Below are 20,995 nucleotides of genomic sequence, written 5' to 3' on the forward strand. Positions count from 1 at the left end.
GACCAATGTCTTTCTTGGGTAGACCAGACAGAAGAGCATCACAGTAGTCAAGCCTGCTTGTAATATAAGACCTGCTGTCCCTCCCTCCTATTGGCTGTTCTCTCTGTTTACTGTCATATAGTCTACTGACCTCCTATTGGCTGTTCTCTCTGTTTACTGTCCTATAGTCTACTGTTCTCCTATTGGCTGTTCTCTCTGTTTACTGTCCTATAGTCTACAGACCTCCAATTGGCTGTTCTCTCTGTTTACTGTCCTATAGTCTACAGACCTCCAATTGGCTGTTCTCTCTGTTTACTGTCTTATTGTCTACTGACCTCCTATTGGCTGTTATCTCTGTTTACTGTGCTGTAGTCTACTAACCTGCTGTCCCTCCCTCCTATTGGCTGTTCTCTCTGTTTACTGTGCTGTAGTCTACTAACCTGCTGTCTCTCTACTCCTATTGGCTGTTCTCTCTGTTTACTGTGCTGTAGTCTACTAACCTGCTGTCTCTCCCTCCTATTGGCTGTTCTCTCTGTTTACTGTGCTGTAGTCTACTAACCTGCTGTCTCTCTACTCCTATTGGCTGTTCTCTCTGTTTACTGTGCTGTAGTCTACTAACCTGCTGTCTCTCCCTCCTATTGGCTGTTCTCTCTGTTTACTGTGCTGTAGTCTATTAACCTGCTGTCTCTCTACTCCTATTGGCTGTTCTCTCTGTTTACTGTGCTGTAGTCTACTAACCTGCTGTCTCTCCCTCCTATTGGCTGTTCTCTCTGTTTACTGTGCTGTAGTCTACTAACCTGCTGTCTCTCCCTCCTATTGGCTGTTCTCTCTGTTTACTGTGCTGTAGTCTACTAACCTGCTGTCTCTCCCTCCTATTGGCTGTTCTCTCTGTTTACTGTGCTGTAGTCTACTAACCTGCTGTCTCTCCCTCCTATTGGCTGTTCTCTCTGTTTACTGTGCTGTAGTCTACTAACCTGCTGTCTCTCCCTCCTATTGGCTGTTCTCTCTGTTTACTGTGCTGTAGTCTACTAACCTGCTGTCTCTCTACTCCTATTGGCTGTTCTCTCTGTTTACTGTGCTGTAGTCTACTAACCTGCTGTCTCTCTACTCCTATTGGCTGTTCTCTCTGTTTACTGTGCTGTAGTCTACTAACCTGCTGTCTCTCTACTCCTATTGGCTGTTCTCTCTGTTTACTGTGCTGTAGTCTACTAACCTGCTGTCTCTCCCTCCTATTGGCTGTTCTCTCTGTTTACTGTGCTGTAGTCTACTAACCTGCTGTCTCTCTACTCCTATTGGCTGTTCTCTCTGTTTACTGTGCTGTAGTCTACTAACCTGCTGTCTCTCTACTCATATTGGCTGTTCTCTCTGTTTACTGTGCTGTAGTCTACTAACCTGCTGTCTCTCTACTCCTATTGGCTGTTCTCTCTGTTTACTGTGCTGTAGTCTATTAACCTGCTGTCTCTCCCTCCTATTGGCTGTTCTCTCTGTTTACTGTGCTGTAGTCTACTAACCTGCTGTCTCTCCCTCCTATTGGCTGTTCTCTCTGTTTACTGTGCTGTAGTCTACTAACCTGCTGTCTCTCCCTCCTATTGGCTGTTCTCTCTGTTTACTGTGCTGTAGTCTACTAACCTGCTGTCTCTCTACTCCTATTGGCTGTTCTCTCTGTTTACTGTGCTGTAGTCTACTAACCTGCTGTCTCTCCCTCCTATTGGCTGTTCTCTCTGTTTACTGTGCTGTAGTCTACTAACCTGCTGTCTCTCCCTCCTATTGGCTGTTCTCTCTGTTTACTGTGCTGTAGTCTACTAACCTGCTGTCTCTCTACTCCTATTGGCTGTTCTCTCTGTTTACTGTGCTGTAGTCTACTAACCTGCTGTCTCTCTACTCCTATTGGCTGTTCTCTCTGTTTACTGTGCTGTAGTCTACTAACCTGCTGTCTCTCTACTCCTATTGGCTGTTCTCTCTGTTTACTGTGCTGTAGTCTACTAACCTGCTGTCTCTCTACTCATATTGGCTGTTCTCTCTGTTTACTGTGCTGTAGTCTACTAACCTGCTGTCCCTCCCTCCTATTGGCTGTTCTCTCTGTTTACTGTGCTGTAGTCTACTAACCTGCTGTCTCTCCCTCCTATTGGCTGTTCTCTCTGTTTACTGTGCTGTAGTCTACTAACCTGCTGTCTCTCTACTCCTATTGGCTGTTCTCTCTGTTTACTGTGCTGTAGTCTACTAACCTGCTGTCCCTCCCTCCTATTGGCTGTTCTCTCTGTTTACTGTGCTGTAGTCTACTAACCTGCTGTCTCTCCCTCCTATTGGCTGTTCTCTCTGTTTACTGTGCTGTAGTCTACTAACCTGCTGTCTCTCCCTCCTATTGGCTGTTCTCTCTGTTTACTGTGCTGTAGTCTACTAACCTGCTGTCTCTCTACTCCTATTGGCTGTTCTCTCTGTTTACTGTGCTGTAGTCTACTAACCTGCTGTCTCTCCCTCCTATTGGCTGTTCTCTCTGTTTACTGTGCTGTAGTCTACTAACCTGCTGTCTCTCCCTCCTATTGGCTGTTCTCTCTGTTTACTGTGCTGTAGTCTACTAACCTGCTGTCTCTCCCTCCTATTGGCTGTTCTCTCTGTTTACTGTGCTGTAGTCTACTAACCTGCTGTCTCTCCCTCCTATTGGCTGTTCTCTCTGTTTACTGTGCTGTAGTCTACTAACCTGCTGTCTCTCCCTCCTATTGGCTGTTCTCTCTGTTTACTGTGCTGTAGTCTACTAACCTGCTGTCCCTCCCTCCTATTGGCTGTTCTCTCTGTTTACTGTGCTGTAGTCTACTAACCTGCTGTCTCTCTACTCATATTGGCTGTTCTCTCTGTTTACTGTGCTGTAGTCTACTAACCTGCTGTCTCTCCCTCCTATTGGCTGTTCTCTCTGTTTACTGTGCTGTAGTCTACTAACCTGCTGTCCCTCCCTCCTATTGGCTGTTCTCTCTGTTTACTGTGCTGTAGTCTACTAACCTGCTGTCCCTCCCTCCTATTGGCTGTTCTCTCTGTTTACTGTGCTGTAGTCTACTAACCTGCTGTCTCTCTACTCCTATTGGCTGTTCTCTCTGTTTACTGTGCTGTAGTCTACTAACCTGCTGTCCCTCTACTCCTATTGGCTGTTCTCTCTGTTTACTGTGCTGTAGTCTACTAACCTGCTGTCTCTCCCTCCTATTGGCTGTTCTCTCTGTTTACTGTGCTGTAGTCTACTAACCTGCTGTCTCTCTACTCCAGGAAATGTTTGTGACAACGCTAGTGTTTTGCATGTTGTTTTGTTTGTGTTTTTACTACTACGGTTACTACAGTCCTCTAAGCTGCCGTCCCTCTCTACTGTCACAGAAAACGGCCTACAATATAGCCTCCGGTGTCATCTGTTCCATCTACGTGCTCTGTGCCGTGGTGCTGTTCTTCGGAGTCAAGGAGAAGAAAGGTAACGCAGGGTGACCATTTTATCCAGACCTCAAATCAACAAACCCCCCTTTTAAAAAAAATATATTGAATGTGTTAACTTTGGGTCGTTAACGTTCCATGTTCCTATTATATAATGATGAGCTGGTGGGAATTCCCCAATGGCCTGACATTCTTCTAAACAAGCCCCACTCCATTATGTAGATGTTATTGAGATCGACAGTGTGGTGTGATGACGCGGTACACAGTTTATCTGTCTCATGGGACTATGGCCCGATGGGCTGTGACCACGGTGGCTTGATGCTCTAACAGATGAGCTGTGACCACGGTGGCTTGACTCTCTAACAGATGAGCTGTGACCACGGTGGCTTGATGCTCTAACAGATGAGCTGTGACCACGGTGGCTTGATGCTCTAACAGATGAGCTGTGACCACGGTGGCTTGATGCTCTAACAGATGGGCTGTGACCACGGTGGCTTGATGCTCTAACAGATGGGCTGTGACCACGGTGGCTTGACTCTCTAACAGATTGGCTGTGACCACGGTGGCTTGATGCTCTAACAGATGAGCTGTGACCACGGTGGCTTGATGCTCTAACAGATGAGCTGTGACCACGGTGGCTTGATGCTCTAACAGATGGGCTGTGACCACGGTGGCTTGATGCTCTAACAGATGGGCTGTGACCACGGTGGCTTGACTCTCTAACAGATGAGCTGTGACCACGGTGGCTTGACTCTCTAACAGATGAGCTGTGACCACGGTGGCTTGATGCTCTAACAGATGAGCTGTGACCACGGTGGCTTGACTCTCTAACAGATGAGCTGTGACCACGGTGGCTTGATGCTCTAACAGATGAGCTGTGACCACGGTGGCTTGATGCTCTAACAGATGGGCTGTGACCACGATGGCTTGATGCTCTAATAGATGAGCTGTGACCACGGTGGCTTGACTCTCTAACAGATGAGCTGTGACCACGGTGGCTTGATGCTCTAATGGATGAGCTGTGACCACGGTGGCTTGATGCTCTAACAGATGAGCTGTGACCACGGTGGCTTGATGCTCTAACAGATGGGCTGTGACCACGGTGGCTTGATGCTCTAACAGATGAGCTGTGACCACGGTGGCTTGATGCTCTAACAGATTGGCTGTGACCACGGTGGCTTGATGCTCTAACAGATGAGCTGTGACCACGGTGGCTTGATGCTCTAACAGATGGGCTGTGACCACGGTGGCTTGATGCTCTAACAGATGAGCTGTGACCACGGTGGCTTGATGCTCTAACAGATGGGCTGTGACCACGGTGGCTTGATGCTCTAACAGATGAGCTGTGACCACGGTGGCTTGATGCTCTAACAGATGAGCTGTGACCACGGTGGCTTGATGCTCTAACAGATGAGCTCGTAGGAAACATACTTGTTAACTGCTGATTTGACCTCCGTTATGAGAAGTTCTGAAAGAACTGAATCTGTGTGTGTGTGTGTCATTCATCCTCCTAGATCTGATTCTCCTAATATTCGTTTAAATTATTTTATATTATCATCATCAAATTCAATTCTCATGAGATGGAAGGGTATCCTGAAGTTTAAACACGTTTGACATATATAGGTTAACTTTTGTTTTCTTACAACGTAATCTCCCTCCCTCCAGAGTCATCTCGCCCCCGGTCAGAGCTCATGTCGTTCTGGCAGGGTATCAGGCTGGTGATGGGCCATGGACCTTACGTCAAGCTGGTGATGGGCTTCCTCTTCACTTCACTGGCTTTCATGGTGACTATATACAGTATATCTCTCTCTCTCGCTCTCTCTTATTTATTTATCTAGATTGCAAGGCTGATTTACACTTGTCAGCAACGAGTGAATGAATGAAGTAGCCAGATCCACTAATTTGAAGTGGTGTCCACATATACTGTACTTTCTTATTTTTACCTTTATTTAACTAGGCAAGTCAGTTAAGAACAAATTCTTACTTACAATGACGGCCTAGGAACAGTGGGTTAACTGCCTGTTCAGAACGACAGATTTGTACTTTGTCAGCTCTGGGGTTTGAACTTGCTATTTTCCGGTTACTAGTCCAACGCTCTAACCACTAGGCTACCCTGCTACCCTGTGGCTACCCTGGGTAGCCTAGTGTGTTTGTCACACACACACACACACACACACACACACCACAATAACTTGTACGCCCACTCACCAAAGACTACACATCATCATTAGTATCCACTTCCTGGTAGAAAGAGGAAGTGTGTCTTGTATTTATAAATATCATCTGGCCTTTAAATAATATCGTAGTTTGTGACCATAAATGACTTCTACCCATAAAGTTAGCCCAACCATAAAGCTAACATTCAATATACTCCAATGCTTGGAAAGGCTGTCTGCCACCATTCAGCTCTGTGTGTGTGTGTTTATTTATATGGTCTCTGGGGTACGCTGTTCCTCGAGTTAAAGAGTCTCCAGCCAGCGAGCCTGTACGCTCTGTCTGAGGTGTGTGTGTAGGGTCTAACTGAGCGTGTCTCTCTCCATCTCTCTCTCTCAGCTACTGGAAGGGAACTTTGCTCTGTTCTGCTGCTACACTCTGGGCCTAAGGAATGACTTCCAGAACATTCTACTGGTCATCATGGTGAGGAGACACACACACGCACACACACTGCCTATTGATTCAAACTGTGAATGGCCTTGTTCTTTACAGATGATACAGCCAGATTGAGACTCTTTTCCTACGTCACTTACTGACCTTTTGTTGATAGTGTAACTGTGGAGAGAGAGAGAGAGAGAGAGAGAGAGAGAGAGAGAGAGAGAGAGAGAGAGAGAGAGAGAGAGAGAGAGAGAGAGAGAGAGAGAGAGAGAGAGAGAGAGAGAGAGAGAGAGAGAGAGAGAGAGAGAGAGAGAGAGAGAGAGAGAGAGAGAGAGAGAGAGAGAGAGAGAGAGAGAGAGAGAGAGAGAGAGAGAGAGAGAGAGAGAGAGAGAGAGAGAGAGACACAGAGAGACACAGAGAGTCTGTCTCTATGGTAGCCAGTGACTTATAGCTTCTCATTACTTTGATGTGTGATCACATTCACTGACCTGGGTCTGAATACCAGCCTGTTCCCACAGACCATTTTTACCACTGCTGTAAAGACCCTAGACGGGCGCCTCTCTCTCGCCCCTCTCTTAGAAATATACGGTTAAATGGGGGGAGGGGGGGGGGAATTAGCTTCGCTGACATGCTTTCATCCCTCTCTTCTCAGTCATATGATTTTAAAACGACTTAATTGAATGATTTAAATCCTAACAGGAATGTAACTGAGTGGGTTTGGCAGTTAGTAGGTCACATGACCTTCCTACAGTACATGAGGCATATGAACGAACTGGTCAGTGGGTTTGAAAAGCTTAGTGCTAATTCAATAAATTAAAATGGGAAAAGATGGCTGTCTTAATATCCTTTTCTTGTATGTCCCATAGTAGTCCTGGTCCTTGTAGAAATACTGTTAGTAGTTACAGTTAATGAAGGCAAACGAGGCCTTAACCCGGGGGGGGGGAGACGAGGCCTTAACCCGGGGGGGGGAGACGAGGCCTTAACCCGGGGGGGGAGACGAGGCCTTAACCCGGGGGGGGGAGACGAGGCCTTAACCCGGGGGGGGGGGGGGGAGACGAGGCCTTAACCCGGGGGGGAGACGAGGCCTTAACCCAGGGGGGGAGACGAGACGAGACCTTAACCCGGGGGGGGGGGGGGGGGGAGGAAACGACACATTGACCCCAAGGCAGAGGGGGGGGGAGTATTTCATCAGTAGGCAACAAGACAAGACCTTGAAGGGCTCTGGTCTAAGGTAGTGCACTATATAGGGAATATGGTTCCATTTAGGACTCAGGGTCTTTGTTCTACGTCAAGCAGCAGGTTGTGGAGCAACAGTAGCCAGTAGTTGTCCGTGTTGTAAGTGGTTGTGTTGCTAATCGAGTGGTGAACACAGACAGGACAACAGTAACCTGTTGCAGGGTTCGCACCAGGTACTTAAAGAATTCGGCTCTCTGAAATTCAAGTAGTTTTTTGTTGTTGTAGACTATGCAAATGTTTGTGATACTGGAAGGAGAGAGATTAGACAGGCAGCGAAGTGCAGACAGTTCAGGGGAAAGCAGATGCAGATTACCTTGATGTGGTATTGCCAGGAAGCAGAACAAGCATTGTGAAGATGTTTAGCAGATGCAGTCCACACACACACACACACACACACACACACTTACAGCTGATGCACTAGAAAGAGGACACAGACAAAGTGAAGTTACTCTTGAGATTACTGGATTTACTAGAGCAGGTTGAGGAAAATGTACCAGATGATCCAATCGCTGATGACTTTGATACTGATTTGGTTACAGATGATCCAATCGCTGATGACTTTGATACTGATTTGGTTACAGATGATCCAATCGCTGATGACTTTGTCTTGTAGCTACAACACCACACATTTTGACGACAACGTAAACAACTTCAACGATGGCGGGAAAAAAAATTCCGATTGAGTCGTCAGGCATGTGATAGGTGGATTAGAGAGGTTGAGAATGTCTTCCTTAGGGAAGACTGATAAATCCCCAAAAACACAAACCAGACAGTGCTGCTGTTTTTTTTGGATGGGGGTTTTTTGTAGTCTGCCACATAACATGTTCCAAAGACTGAAGGTGGCATAACGGCTGCATCTCAAACAGAACCCTATTCAGTTTTATGGTCGAAAGTTGTGCCCCATTTGAGACCTCGACCGTTCTCTTGGCACGTTGGCTAAAGTTGAAACGGACTGGACCCCTAGCCAGGTCATTGAAGTAAATATGGCAACAGAAACATACATACTCAACTAGAAACACAACCATTTTTTATATTATGTCTTGACTAAACCCCACTTGTTTTCTCTCCAGCTCGCTGCGACGCTCACCATCCCCTTCTGGCAGTGGTTCCTCACCAAGTTTGGCAAGAAGACAGCTGTGTACATCGGCACCTCTGTAAGACTTAGCATACCCTCAGAATGATCACACACAAAATGCCTTAGTCCATGGAGGCATGCTTTATTGGGCCAGGGCCTTGGATGAGGAGACACTGAAGGCAACTTCTTTCATGCAAAGCCTGACATTGGAAAGGCACCATGCCTTAAGGTGTCAACATGCTTCAGATTGGCTGTCAGCTAGCCGATCTCAGCTAGCCGATCTCAGCTAGCCAAGAACTTAGCTAGCCGAACTCAGCTTGCCGAACTCAGCTAGACGATCTCAGCTAGCCGATCTCAGCTACGGCTAGCCGATCTCAGCTACGGCTAGCCGATCTCAGCTACGGCTAGCCGAACTCAGCTACGGCTAGCCGATCTCAGCTACGGCTAGCCGATCTCAGCTACGGCTAGCCGAACTCAGCTACGGCTAGCCGAACTCAGCTACGGCTAGCCGAACTCAGCTAGCCGACCTCAGCTAGCCGACCTCAGCTAGCCGACCTCAGCTAGCCAAACTCAGCTAGCCAAACTCAGCTAGCCAAACTCAGCTAGCCAATCCGAACGAGTGTGCTCGCATACTCCCTTAAAAGACCTTTGCTTGAAAAATGAGAAAAAGGCGGTAATGGTACTGTTTGTCCATTTTGAGACACAGTTGCCAGTATACACTTCCTAAACAATTGTCCGAATTAATCTAACTCAAGAAATCTGACATTCATTTGTACGTTTTTTGCCGAGATATTAGTCGCGCAATATCACATCTATCTAAACGAGTCGTCTCTTGTTAAATGACAACTGAAGAAACCCTACTGTTTCACCAATCACAGACGAAGAGGCATAGACTTGGGCTCTGAAAAATCCCCCACCGAAGTCCAAAACCGTCACAAAATGTCGTCATAATAAATGCACAAACCCGTTTTGGCTGGGAAGCATGCGGATGCTTTTCAATGAAGACCAAGCATCTCCAGGTCATTTGTATCTCAAGGATAAATGGATACTTCAGGATTTTTGCAATTTTTAAAACATTTTATTTAACTAGACAAGTCAATTAAGAACAAATTCTTATTTGCAATGAAGGCCTACCCCACCCAAACCCTAACCCGGACGACGCTGGGCCAATGGTGCACCGCCCTATGGGACTCCCAATCACGACCGGTTGTGATACAGCCTGGATACTTATGTAAATGTGATATTTCAGTTTTTTATAAATATCAATTTGCAAAAAAAACCTAAAAACCTGTTTTTGCTTTGTCATTATGGGGTATTTTGTGTAGATTGATGAAGGAGAAAAAAACAAATCAATTTTAGAGTAAGGCTGTGACGTAACATTCTGTGTACATCCTTGGTGAATTATGTTTTCTCTCCTCTCTGCAGTCTGTGATCCCCTTCATGATCCTGGTGGTGTGTGTGAAGAGTAATCTCATCATTACCTACGTGGTGTCGTTCGCCGCCGGGGTCGGCGTTGCCGCTGCCTTCCTGTTGCCATGGTGAGTTGGAGTAGCTGTCTGTCCCTCATCTTTCTGTTTCACTGTTTTCCCTCTTTTTTTCATATCACTGACTGGTTTCTCTGTCTCTGTCTCTAGGTCCATGTTGCCAGATGTGGTGGATGTTACTGACTCTCTGTCTCTGTCTCTAGGTCCATGTTGCCAGATGTGGTGGATGTTACTGACTCTCTGTTTCTAGGTCCATGTTGCCAGATGTGGAGGATGTTACTGACTCTCTGTCTCTGTCTCTAGGTCCATGTTGCCAGATGTGGAGGATGTTACTGACTCTCTGTTTCTGTTTCTAGGTCCATGTTTCCAGATGTGGTGGATGTCACTGACTCTCTGTCTCTGTCTCTAGGTCCATGCTGCCAGATGTGGAGGATGTTACTGACTCTGTCTCTGTTTCTAGGTCCATGTTGCCAGATGTGGAGGATGTCACTGACTCTCTGTCTCTGTCTCTAGGTCCATGCTGCCAGATGTGGAGGATGTTACTGACTCTCTGTCTCTGTTTCTAGGTCCATGTTGCCAGATGTGGAGGATGTTACTGACTCTCTGTCTCTGTCTCTAGGTCCATGTTGCCAGATGTGGTGGATGTTACTGACTCTCTGTCTCTAGGTCCATGTTGCCAGATGTGGTGGATGTTACTGACTCTCTGTTTCTAGGTCCATGTTGCCAGATGTGGTGGATGTTACTGACTCTCTGTCTCTGTCTCTAGGTCCATGTTGCCAGATGTGGTGGATGTTACTGACTCTCTGTTTCTAGGTCCATATTGCCAGATGTGGTGGATGTTACTGACTCTCTGTCTCTGTCTCTAGGTCCATGTTGCCAGATGTGGTGGATGTTACTGACTCTCTGTTTCTAGGTCCATGTTGCCAGATGTGGAGGATGTTACTGACTCTCTGTCTCTGTCTCTAGGTCCATGTTGCCAGATGTGGAGGATGTTACTGACTCTCTGTCTCTGTTTCTAGGTCCATGTTTCCAGATGTGGTGGATGTTACTGACTCTCTGTCTCTAGGTCCATGTTGCCAGATGTGGAGGATGTTACTGACTCTCTGTTTCTAGGTCCATGTTTCCAGATGTGGTGGATGTTACTGACTCTCTGTCTCTAGGTCCATGCTGCCAGATGTGGAGGATGTTACTGACTCTGTCTCTGTTTCTAGGTCCATGTTGCCAGATGTGGAGGATGTTACTGACTCTCTGTTTCTGTTTCTAGGTCCATGTTTCCAGATGTGGAGGATGTCACTGACTCTCTGTCTCTGTCTCTAGGTCCATGCTGCCAGATGTGGAGGATGTTACTGACTCTCTGTCTCTGTCTCTAGGTCCATGTTGCCAGATGTGGTGGATGACTTCCAGGTCCAGAACCCAGACTCTCGGGGTCACGAAGCCATCTTTTATTCCTTCTACGTCTTCTTCACCAAGTTTGCCTCTGGAATCTCTCTGGGGATCTCTACTCTCAGCTTGGAGTAAGTTTACCCTTCACAGATGGAGACTTTGGCCTCTTGCGGCCCCTTGTGGCCCCTTGCGGCCCCTTCGTGCTGTACATATTCGTTTAGATATCATCAGTCAGGAAGTTTTTACTTTCCCAGTAAAAAAAAACATGAGGATAAGCCAAAATCCCACTTCAAAGCACAGGATTACTTCTCCATCTGAATTAGTATTAGTGTGTCACATGAACATCTTTGATCAAAGTCATGTGATTAAATTCCTCCCTCATGATTTCCTGCTTCTCCTTCACTCCATCTGTAGTTTTGCAGGGTATATGACTCGAGGTTGCACCCAGCCTGAGAACGTGGATATAACCCTGAAGGTTCTGGTCTCCGCGGCGCCCATAGGACTCCTTCTGATTGGCCTGGTCATATTCCGCTCTTATCCAATCGACGAAGAGAGGAGGCAGGGCAACAGGAAGCTGCTGCAGGAGCAACGGTAAGACTTGCATGTCTGACTGGGGAACTCGGGCCTCGTACCCCAAGCATTTCCTGTGTATATATAACCGGATTGGAGAGATTTACCATAGGCATAGACCTGGAAATATTGCCGAATTGTTTACCATTATAAGATCACTTATTGCTTTCAGAAGCACTCACAGGGTTCAACGCTGCGTCCTGCGATGGCGCCAGTTATAAATTATGTAACTTTTCCCCACCAATCAACTCATTCACTAGGTACCTGCTTTCGCCGTGCTCCTGCCGTTCTGTTGGCCCGTTACTCACACAGCCCTCCCGCCATTCTCCCGACCGGCGTCACTAAGGGTGTGTTCGTAAATTCACTTCTGGCTATCTACTCCGATTTCAGAGCACTCTCGTCTGAGTGTACCAGAGCGCAGAATAACTGACACATTTACGAACGCTCAACACCCGTTGAAGATGGCCGGTATCAGTAAACGTCACTCTGGTTAACATGAAAACAGCCTAACCAGCTCTGCTGGTGGGAGTAAAATGGTCAGAGTGAGGTGTTCTCTCATTATGTGTCTGGAAGTGGCTAGTTAATGTTAGCCAGTTAGCTTGGGTTAGCTGCCGTTACTGTCAGAACGCTCAGAACAACCTTATTCCTCGGCCAGAGCTGGGCGCCGAACGCTCTGAGAGCGAAACGCTCTGAATTTACCAAGGACCCAGAGTGACCTCTGACAAGCTGGAGGCAATTTACGAACTCACTCTAAAGCTGCCGGTCGGAGGCAAGATGCTTTTTTTGTAGCTATTAAGTAGTAAATTCCCAAATGCCCAATAAAAAAATAAAATACAGGCATTAAGCTGGAATTGTGTAGTAATGTGAATAGATGTTCACCAGTAGGCGTGTTCCCTAACTCTGCTCATCACTACTAAAATTACACCATCACTACTGACTTACCACTCATGTATGTAGGAAATAAGTAGTGAATCAACAAATTATTGAGTAAAACTTGTGAGGTTGTAATGAATAGTAAGTTAGTCGTTTTGAGTTTGTGGTGATATACTGCCATCTGGTGGCGACTACAAACAATTGCATAATAGGAACTATTTCACAAATTGATGGTCCTTGAACATAAATATTAGTGCTTGGAAAAAGTACTTGGACAGACCTTGAATTGGACCACTGTCTGTAGGAACCCTTTACTCATAAAGGAGCCTGGGTGCCAGTCTGTTTGTGCTATTATTCCACTACTTGCCACTCCTTGCCATGCCTGGTACCCAGGCTTTTCATCAAGTACATTTTGTTGTGAACTGTTCAGGTATATGGACAGCTTGTCTGTCGTGTGTAATCCCCGGGTCTCTCTGTTTTGTTCTCACAGGGAAAATGAGGCAGACTCCGAAACCGACTCAACAGAACTGACAAACATGGTGTAGGTTCTGGAACACTCATGGACCAATGGCGTGACTGATTGTTGCTTGCACTGGGTGGGGCTAATGAGGGGGGGGGGGGGCTGGACCTATCACAAAGGCGACACTGCTTCCATCCAATCACACTGCTGCTTCAGGTCTCTGAACTTAAAAGGATCACTAACACAAGGCCCAAAAACAGAAAATGTTTCTAAAACTGCAGTTCCCTATGGCAAGGAACGACAGCATATTTTACCCCCTCCCCCCATGGCAAAGGAAGCATATGACTGACGGCCTTCCTGGTTTAAGTCCCGCCCACTTCAGCTATGACACATTTTCCCGACAGACGTCACCCGCTCGGTTGTCAGTGTTGTTTTGGGTCAAATCTAAAACGGCAACCCATATCCTTGTGCACTACACGGGGCTGTAACTGTAGTGAACTCCATGGGGACTTTTTACGGTGTCATTTGAGACGTTTTTGACGTCAAATCAATGTTGCACAGGAACCTTAATGTTATGGGTACAATGCATAGTACTGTTGATGTATATTGCCATAACTTTATCTATCGTAGGTATAACTTGAAAATCTCTAATGACTTTAGACACTGCACTAGAACAATTTACTACAACCCTCTTTTTCTAGGGTGGAGAAGAAGACTGTCGAAAGCTAAATAAGAGCCTTTTTATTCATTTTATTTTTTACTGGTATCGGTTACAAAATTCAGACATTTTAAAATAATATATATATATATATTTTGATTAGAATATTTCTACAATTTTGAATATCAAATGTTTCTACTGAGTGTATACAGACTTCAGTTTGGTACTGTCTTGACTGGTAGGACTACTGTACTGTCGTGACTGGTAGGACTACTGTACTGTCTTGACTGGTAGGACTACTGTACTGTCTTGACTGGTAGGACTACTGTACTGTCTTGACTGGTAGGACTACTGTACTGTCTTGACTGGTAGGACTACTCTACTGTCTTAACTGGTAGGACTACTTGTACTGTCTTGACTGGTAGGACTACTTGTACTGTCTTGACTGGTAGGACTACTGTACTGTCGTGACTGTTAGGTCTCTGACTACTTTGTACTGTCTTAACCCAGCATCAGCTGCTTCTGATGTGTAAAATATTGTCGACCTGTTAGTCCCAGTATCTGCATACTGTTAATTCAACACTTTTTTTCCCCTTTTCTTAATATGTACATAAACAAAACCAACAATGTCTGCAATAAGTTAATAATTTAGTTCCTTTTAAGACCTTGTCTGCTGTTTGACACACTTCGCAAGGAAGTGAGATCTCTTATCAATTTTTGTTTTACAAGTCGTGTGTTCATGCAGTTTTGAAACCATCTCAGATGTTTCCTTCCCCACGTTCCTATGTGCGAGTTTGTTTTGCGCGGTCCAGTGCCCCTGGTGGGTGGAGATTTCACCTAAGGACCAATGCGATGCTCTAAAATATACAAACACTGCCTACCCAGAGACACCGGGCCATACAAAATGAACTTGACCATAAGCATATTCAACACGGGCGTATTCATTAGGAAAGCAAACAGGGAGGAACCTACCTGAATTTGTGCAATGTAAACATTCTTAGCGCACAAATGAATACACCCCAGTGTGGCCCAGAAGAGATCTGGGACCGACTCTGTAGTCTAATAGACTGGAGGTAAAAGCTGTGTTCATCACAGCACTTACCTCACCATTAAACCAGAACCACTAAACAGTACAACTGTTAACCAAGCTATTTCACACAGCCTCTACAATCTATGGTATCACTACAACACCGTTACTAGTTCAAGACTTAGTGTTGGGCAAAACCATAACGACAGCTCGTACTAATCTAGAAAGACTCCATTTTAACGTATTTCAGTTACATTTGCAGCATGGATTTTTTTGTTGTTGTTGAAAGAAATGTCCTGCTTATATTCTAGATTTATCCTATTTTTAAATAGCATTTTTAAAGGGTTGCTATCGCAACTTGAAATGAGTTCTGAATGCTCCTATGTGTATTGGTCTCAAAACCTTTTTATTTGGAAAGTTAACTGTGCATTTGTATTAATTTTAATTTATTTTACATTTTGAAATGATAAATCCTCAGTCTTGTCTTTTTGTGTAGCTGTGAAAATGTGTGTGGGTGGGGGGGGGGGGTTTATGAAGTTTGTGTGTTATTGTATTGAAAGTGTCCACAGGATGTCAGTTGAAATTGATTTACAGACGAAGACCACTAGGCCTTCATCAGCTCCATGGAAAATATCATCTTACACTGAAATATACACAGATTTTTTTTTTTTTTTTTTTTTTTTTTTTTTTTTTAACATGCAATGATTTTAATGAGTTATATGAACTTGTAAGGAAATCAAGTCAAGTGAAATAACTGAATTAGGCCTTAGTCTATGGATTTCACATGACTGGGAATACAGATATGCATCTGTTGGTCACATATCAACAACAAAAAAGGTAGAGGCGTGGAGTAGAGGTGTGGATCAGGAAACCAGTCAGTATTCGGAGTGACCGGCATTTGCTTCATGCAGCGCGACACATCTCCTTCTTGATCCGGCTGTTGATTGTGGCCTGTGGGATGTCGTCCCCACTCCTCTCCAATGGCTGTCGGAAGTTTCTGGATATCGGCGGGAACTGGAACACGCTGTCATACGAGTCAATCCAGAGCATCCCAAACATGATCAATGGGTTGACATGTCTGGTTAGTATGCAGGACATGGAAGAACTGGGACATTTTAAGCTTCCAGGAATTGTGTACTGATCCTTGTGACATGGTGCTGTGCGTTATCGTGGTGAAACATGAGGTGATGGCGGTGGATGAATGGCACGACAATGGGCCTCAGGATCTCATCACTGTATCTCTGAGCATTCAGATTTGCCATCGGTAAAATGCACTTATGTTCGTTGTCTCTCGTTTATGCCTGTCCCAATACCATAACATCGCCGCCACCATGGGGCACTCTGTTCACAACGTTGACATCAGCAAACCGCTCGCCCACACAACACCATATACGCTGTCTGGCATCTGCCTGTTACAGTTGAAACCAGGATTCATTCATGAAGAGCACACTTCTTCTCTAGCAGCCATCGAAGGTGAGCATTTTCCAACTGAATTCGGTTACGACACCAAACTGCAGTCAGGTCAAGACCCCGGTGAGGACGACGAGCACGCAGATCAGCTTCCCTGAGATGGTTTCTGACAGTTTGTGCAGAAATGAGTTGGTTGTGCAAACCCACAGTTTCATCAGCTGTCTGGGTGGCTGGTGTCAGACAATCCCACAGGTGAAGAAGACGGATGTGGAGGTTCTGGGCCTGCTTGGTCTGCGGTTGTGAGGCCGGTTGGACGTACTGCCAAATTCTCTAAAGTTTACGGTAGAGAAATGAACATTTCAATTATTTCTCAACAACCCTGGTGGACATTTCTGCAGTCAGCCTGCCAATTGCACACTCCCTCAACTTGAGACATCTGTGGCATTGTGTCGTTGTGACAAAACTGCACATTTTAGAGTGACCTTTTTATTGTGCCCAGCACAAAGTGCACCTGTGTAGTGATCATGCTGTTTAATCAGCTTCTTGATATGCCACACCTGTCAGGTGGATGGATTATCTTGACAAAGGATAAAATGCTCACTAACAGGGATGTGAACACATTTGTAGACAATGGAAAGTTTCTGGGATCTTTTAATTTCAGCTCATGAAACATGAGATCAACACTTTACATGATGCATTTATATTGTTTGTTCAGTGTATTAACAAAGTTATGTTATACATACGGTTTATATATTTAGAGACAATTATAGTGTTTGATTTAGCGCATAATAGTCTCTCTAGTGGTCACCTAGCTCTGGTCCTAGTTAGAGGAACGTCTTGTGTGCCAAAAGTGGTTAGTGAGAAGACAAATCCAACTTCGGTTACCAGAGGTCTCAATGTCTACCTGATCAGTCTCATACAATGGGGAAAAAACTTGTCATTGTCCCACACAATGACATCCGTGAGGGGAGTGTGGATCTGTCTATCTGTCATTTGTCACACGCTATCTGACAGCACTGGGACGATTTGTGGATTAAACTTGGGTGAATGATGCCTCTTGCCATAGAGATCTGACATTTTACAAAATTACACGGATTGGCCCAAGACAGGAGCTATGGTAATTAACTGAAATGTGTTAGTCACATTAGTTCATGTTTACTGTTGTCTTGTTTTTTTATTTTTTTATTTTTTTGTTTTGATGAATATGTTAGGCGATGACCTTCCTGTTCCACTCAAGGCAGTAGAAGGCAAATGTGTTTAGGCTCTAAAACGAGAATAGTTTTTAATATAACTTACTTCCACACAGAGCTGTAACAATGCCTTGTATACACACACACACACACACACACACACCTCCTGTGCATAATGTAAATATATGTAAGTAAAAGTTGTATATCTTTTGATATCCGTGCCGGAAAGTGATCTGAACGGGTGTTCGAAGTAGTTATTTAATAAATGTTATACTAATTGATGCAGTATTGTGCTTTTGTCTGTCAGAATTCATTAAGGAAATACATTTCCTATCAACGTGATGTACAGCTGATGTAACGAAAGGGTCACCCCCCCCCCCCCCCTGCCCTGCCCTAGAGTAATGAGAGACTACCAGACAGCTAACCAGTCATCCCTAGAGTAATGAGAGACTACCAGACAGCTAACCAGTCATCCATAGAGTAATGAGAGAATACCAGACAGGTAACCAGCCATCCCTAGAGTAATGAAAGACTACCAGACAGCTAACCAGTCATCCCTAGAGTAATGAAAGACTACCAGACAGCTAACCAGTCACCCCTAGAGTAATGAAAGACTACCAGAGAGCTAACCAGTCATCCCTAGAGTAATGAGAGACTACCAGACAGCTAACCAGTCATCCATAGAGTAATGAGAGACTACCAGACAGCTAACCAGTCATCCCTAGAGTAATGAGAGACTACCAGACAGCTAACCAGTCATCCATAGAGTAATGAGAGACTACCAGACAGCTAACCAGTCATCCATAGAGTAATGAGAGACTACCAGACAGCTAACCAGTCATCCCTAGAGTAATGAAAGACTACCAGACAGCTAACCAGTCACCCCTAGAGTAATGAAAGACTACCAGAGAGCTAACCAGTCATCCCTAGAGTAATGAGAGACTACCAGACAGCTAACCAGTCATCCATAGAGTAATGAGAGACTACCAGACAGCTAACCAGTCATCCCTAGAGTAATGAGAGACTACCAGACAGCTAACCAGTCATCCATAGAGTAATGAGAGAATACCAGACAGGTAACCAGCCATCGCTAGAGTAATGAAAGACTACCAGACAGCTAACCAGTCATCCCTAGAGTAATGAAAGACTACCAGACAGCTAACCAGTCATCCCTAGAGTAATGAAAGACTACCAGACAGCTAACCAGTCATCTCTAGAGTAATGAAAGACTACCAGAGAGCTAACCAGTCATCTCTAGAGTAATGAAAGACTACCAGACAGCTAGCCAGTCATCTCTAGAGTAATGAGAGACTACCAGACAGCTAACCAGTCATCTCTAGAGTAATGAGAGACTACCAGACAGCTAACCAGTCATCTCTAGAGTAATGAAAGACTACCAGACAGCTAACCAGTCATCCCTAGAGTAATGAAAGACTACCAGACAGCTAGGAAATGTACTTGTAGACTTACTGCTGCCTTTATAATGAGAGGCTCCACAGTTGAGCATCACTGTCGTATACAATAATGCCATGTTTCATATTCATATTCGCTGTGTAGATCTGGTGCATTAGGAGAAATCACAGGTCTTCATTCCAAATCAGTGGGAGAGATTGGATATCCAGCGTCCATACCAGCAGCATATTGCAGATTATATAGGGCAATGTTTATGTTTGAAAGGGGCCTATAAATGGCCAAATTGAGTGTGCATTGCTGTGTAACTATAGAAAGAGTGGACTGTATAAGGATGTTTGATTGGGGTTTCAGAGTTCAAAGTGACAACACGATGCATTAATAAGAAAAGCAGATGAAATGAGATGAAACAGGAAATCCACAGTTTGGGGTTTTTATTACACAAAACACAGGAGCACAAGGGGAAAGGTTGTGTTTTACTAAAGAGGGAAAAACATACAAGGAGGAAGTTAAACATGTTAGTTATTCACATAAAAGCATGAATGACAGATGCAAAAAATATATATATATACATTTAGATTTAAAAACCAAATGTGGATTTATCTTACATACTGGACTGGCGGGATGCTGTACTAAATATGACAGAAGCACATACACTGGTTCTTTTAACAGTATAATTTTATACATTTGCTACAGTCATGAAAGGTACTCACTTGTCAGTCACGCACGACATGGAAAGGAAACATGTTAGACTCCCCATTCTATCACCAACAGAAATAAGGGAGACTGGAAGGAGAAACTGCTGCTTACAAAGTCATGGTGCTAATGAGCAGAGTAGGGGCAGGGCAAGGGAGGGGTGTGGTCAGAGTAGGGGCAGGGCAAGGGAGGGGTGTGGTCAGAGTAGGGGCAGGGCAAGGGAGGGGGTGTGGTCAGAGTAGGGGCAGGGCAAGGGCGGGGGTTTGGTCAGAGTAGAGACAGGTACAGGGCAAGGGAGGGGGGGTCAGAGTAGAGACAGGGGCAGGTCAAGGGAGGGGTGTGGTCAGAGTAGAGACAGGGGCAGGGCAAGGGAGGGGAGTGGTCAGAGTAGGGGCAGGGCAAGGGAGGGGTGTGGTAAGAGTAGGGGCAGGGCAAGGGAGGGGTGTGGTCAGAGTAGAGACAGGGCAAGGGGGTGTGGTCAGAGTAGAGACAGGGCAAAGGGGTGTGGTCAGAGTAGAGACAGGGCAAGGGAGGGGTGTGGTCAGAGTAGGGGCAGGGCAAAGGAGATCTACTGTCTCTATTATATTATGACAGACCAGCTAGATCTACTGTCTCTATTATAATATGACAGACAAGCTAGATCTACTGTCTCTATTGTATTATGACAGACCAGCTAGATCTACTGTCTCTATTATAATAGGATAGATCTGCTGTCTCTATTATATAATGACAGACCAGCTAGATCTACTGTCTCTATTATATTATGACAGACCAGCTAGATCTGCTGTCTCTATTATATTATGACAGACCAGCTAGTTATATCCTCTCTATTATAGTATGACAGACCAGCTTGATCTACTGTCTCTATTATAATATGACAGACCAGCTAGATCTGCTGTCTCTATTATATTATGACAGACCAGCTAGATCTATCCTCTCTATTATAGTATGACAGACAAGCTTGATCTACTGTCTCTATTATAATATGACAGACCATCTAGATCTACTGTCTCTATTATATTATGACAGACCAGGTAGATCTACTGTCTCTATTATATTATGACAGACCAGCTAGATCTACTGTCTCAATTATATTATGAAAGACCAGCTAGATCTACTGTCTCTATTATAATATGACATACCAGCTAGATCTACTGTCTCTATTATAATATGACAGACCAGCTAGATCTACTGTCTCCATTATATTATGACAGACCAGCTAGATCTACTGTCTCTAATATATTATGACAGACCAGCTAGAGCTACTGTCTCTATCATAATATGACAGACCAGCTAGATCTACTGTCTCTATTATATTATGACAGACCGTCTAGATCTACGGTCTTGATTATATTATGACAGACCAGCTAGATCTATACTCTCTATAATATTTTGACAGACCATATAGATCTACTGTCTAATATTATGACAGACCAGCTAAATCTACTGTCTCTATGATATTATGCCAGACAAGCTAGATCTGCTGTCTCTATTATATTATGTCAGTCCAGCTAGATCTACTGTCTCTATGGCTCTATTATATT

At 44.9% G+C, this 20,995-nt stretch overlaps 1 protein-coding gene across 1 annotated transcript in view; it reads left to right on the forward strand.

The window, feature by feature from the left end:
- mfsd2ab (MFSD2 lysolipid transporter A, lysophospholipid b) overlaps positions 1 to 13,324 on the forward strand; it is a 37,523-nt gene extending 24,199 nt beyond the window's left edge. The window contains exons 8-15 of the mRNA XM_036953604.2: positions 3,337 to 3,427; positions 5,053 to 5,171; positions 5,941 to 6,024; positions 8,286 to 8,369; positions 9,716 to 9,828; positions 11,145 to 11,288; positions 11,572 to 11,748; positions 13,091 to 13,324. Of these exons, the coding sequence (XP_036809499.2) occupies positions 3,337 to 3,427; positions 5,053 to 5,171; positions 5,941 to 6,024; positions 8,286 to 8,369; positions 9,716 to 9,828; positions 11,145 to 11,288; positions 11,572 to 11,748; positions 13,091 to 13,145 (867 nt within the window). The 3' untranslated portion in view covers positions 13,146 to 13,324. The remainder of the gene's footprint in view (positions 1 to 3,336; positions 3,428 to 5,052; positions 5,172 to 5,940; positions 6,025 to 8,285; positions 8,370 to 9,715; positions 9,829 to 11,144; positions 11,289 to 11,571; positions 11,749 to 13,090) is intronic.
- Positions 13,325 to 20,995: the final 7,671 nt, after the last annotated feature.

This window comes from Oncorhynchus mykiss, chromosome 18 (genome assembly GCF_057628025.1).
Source record: "Oncorhynchus mykiss isolate SJ-2025 chromosome 18, ASM5762802v1, whole genome shotgun sequence".
Lineage (NCBI taxonomy): Eukaryota > Metazoa > Chordata > Actinopteri > Salmoniformes > Salmonidae > Oncorhynchus > Oncorhynchus mykiss.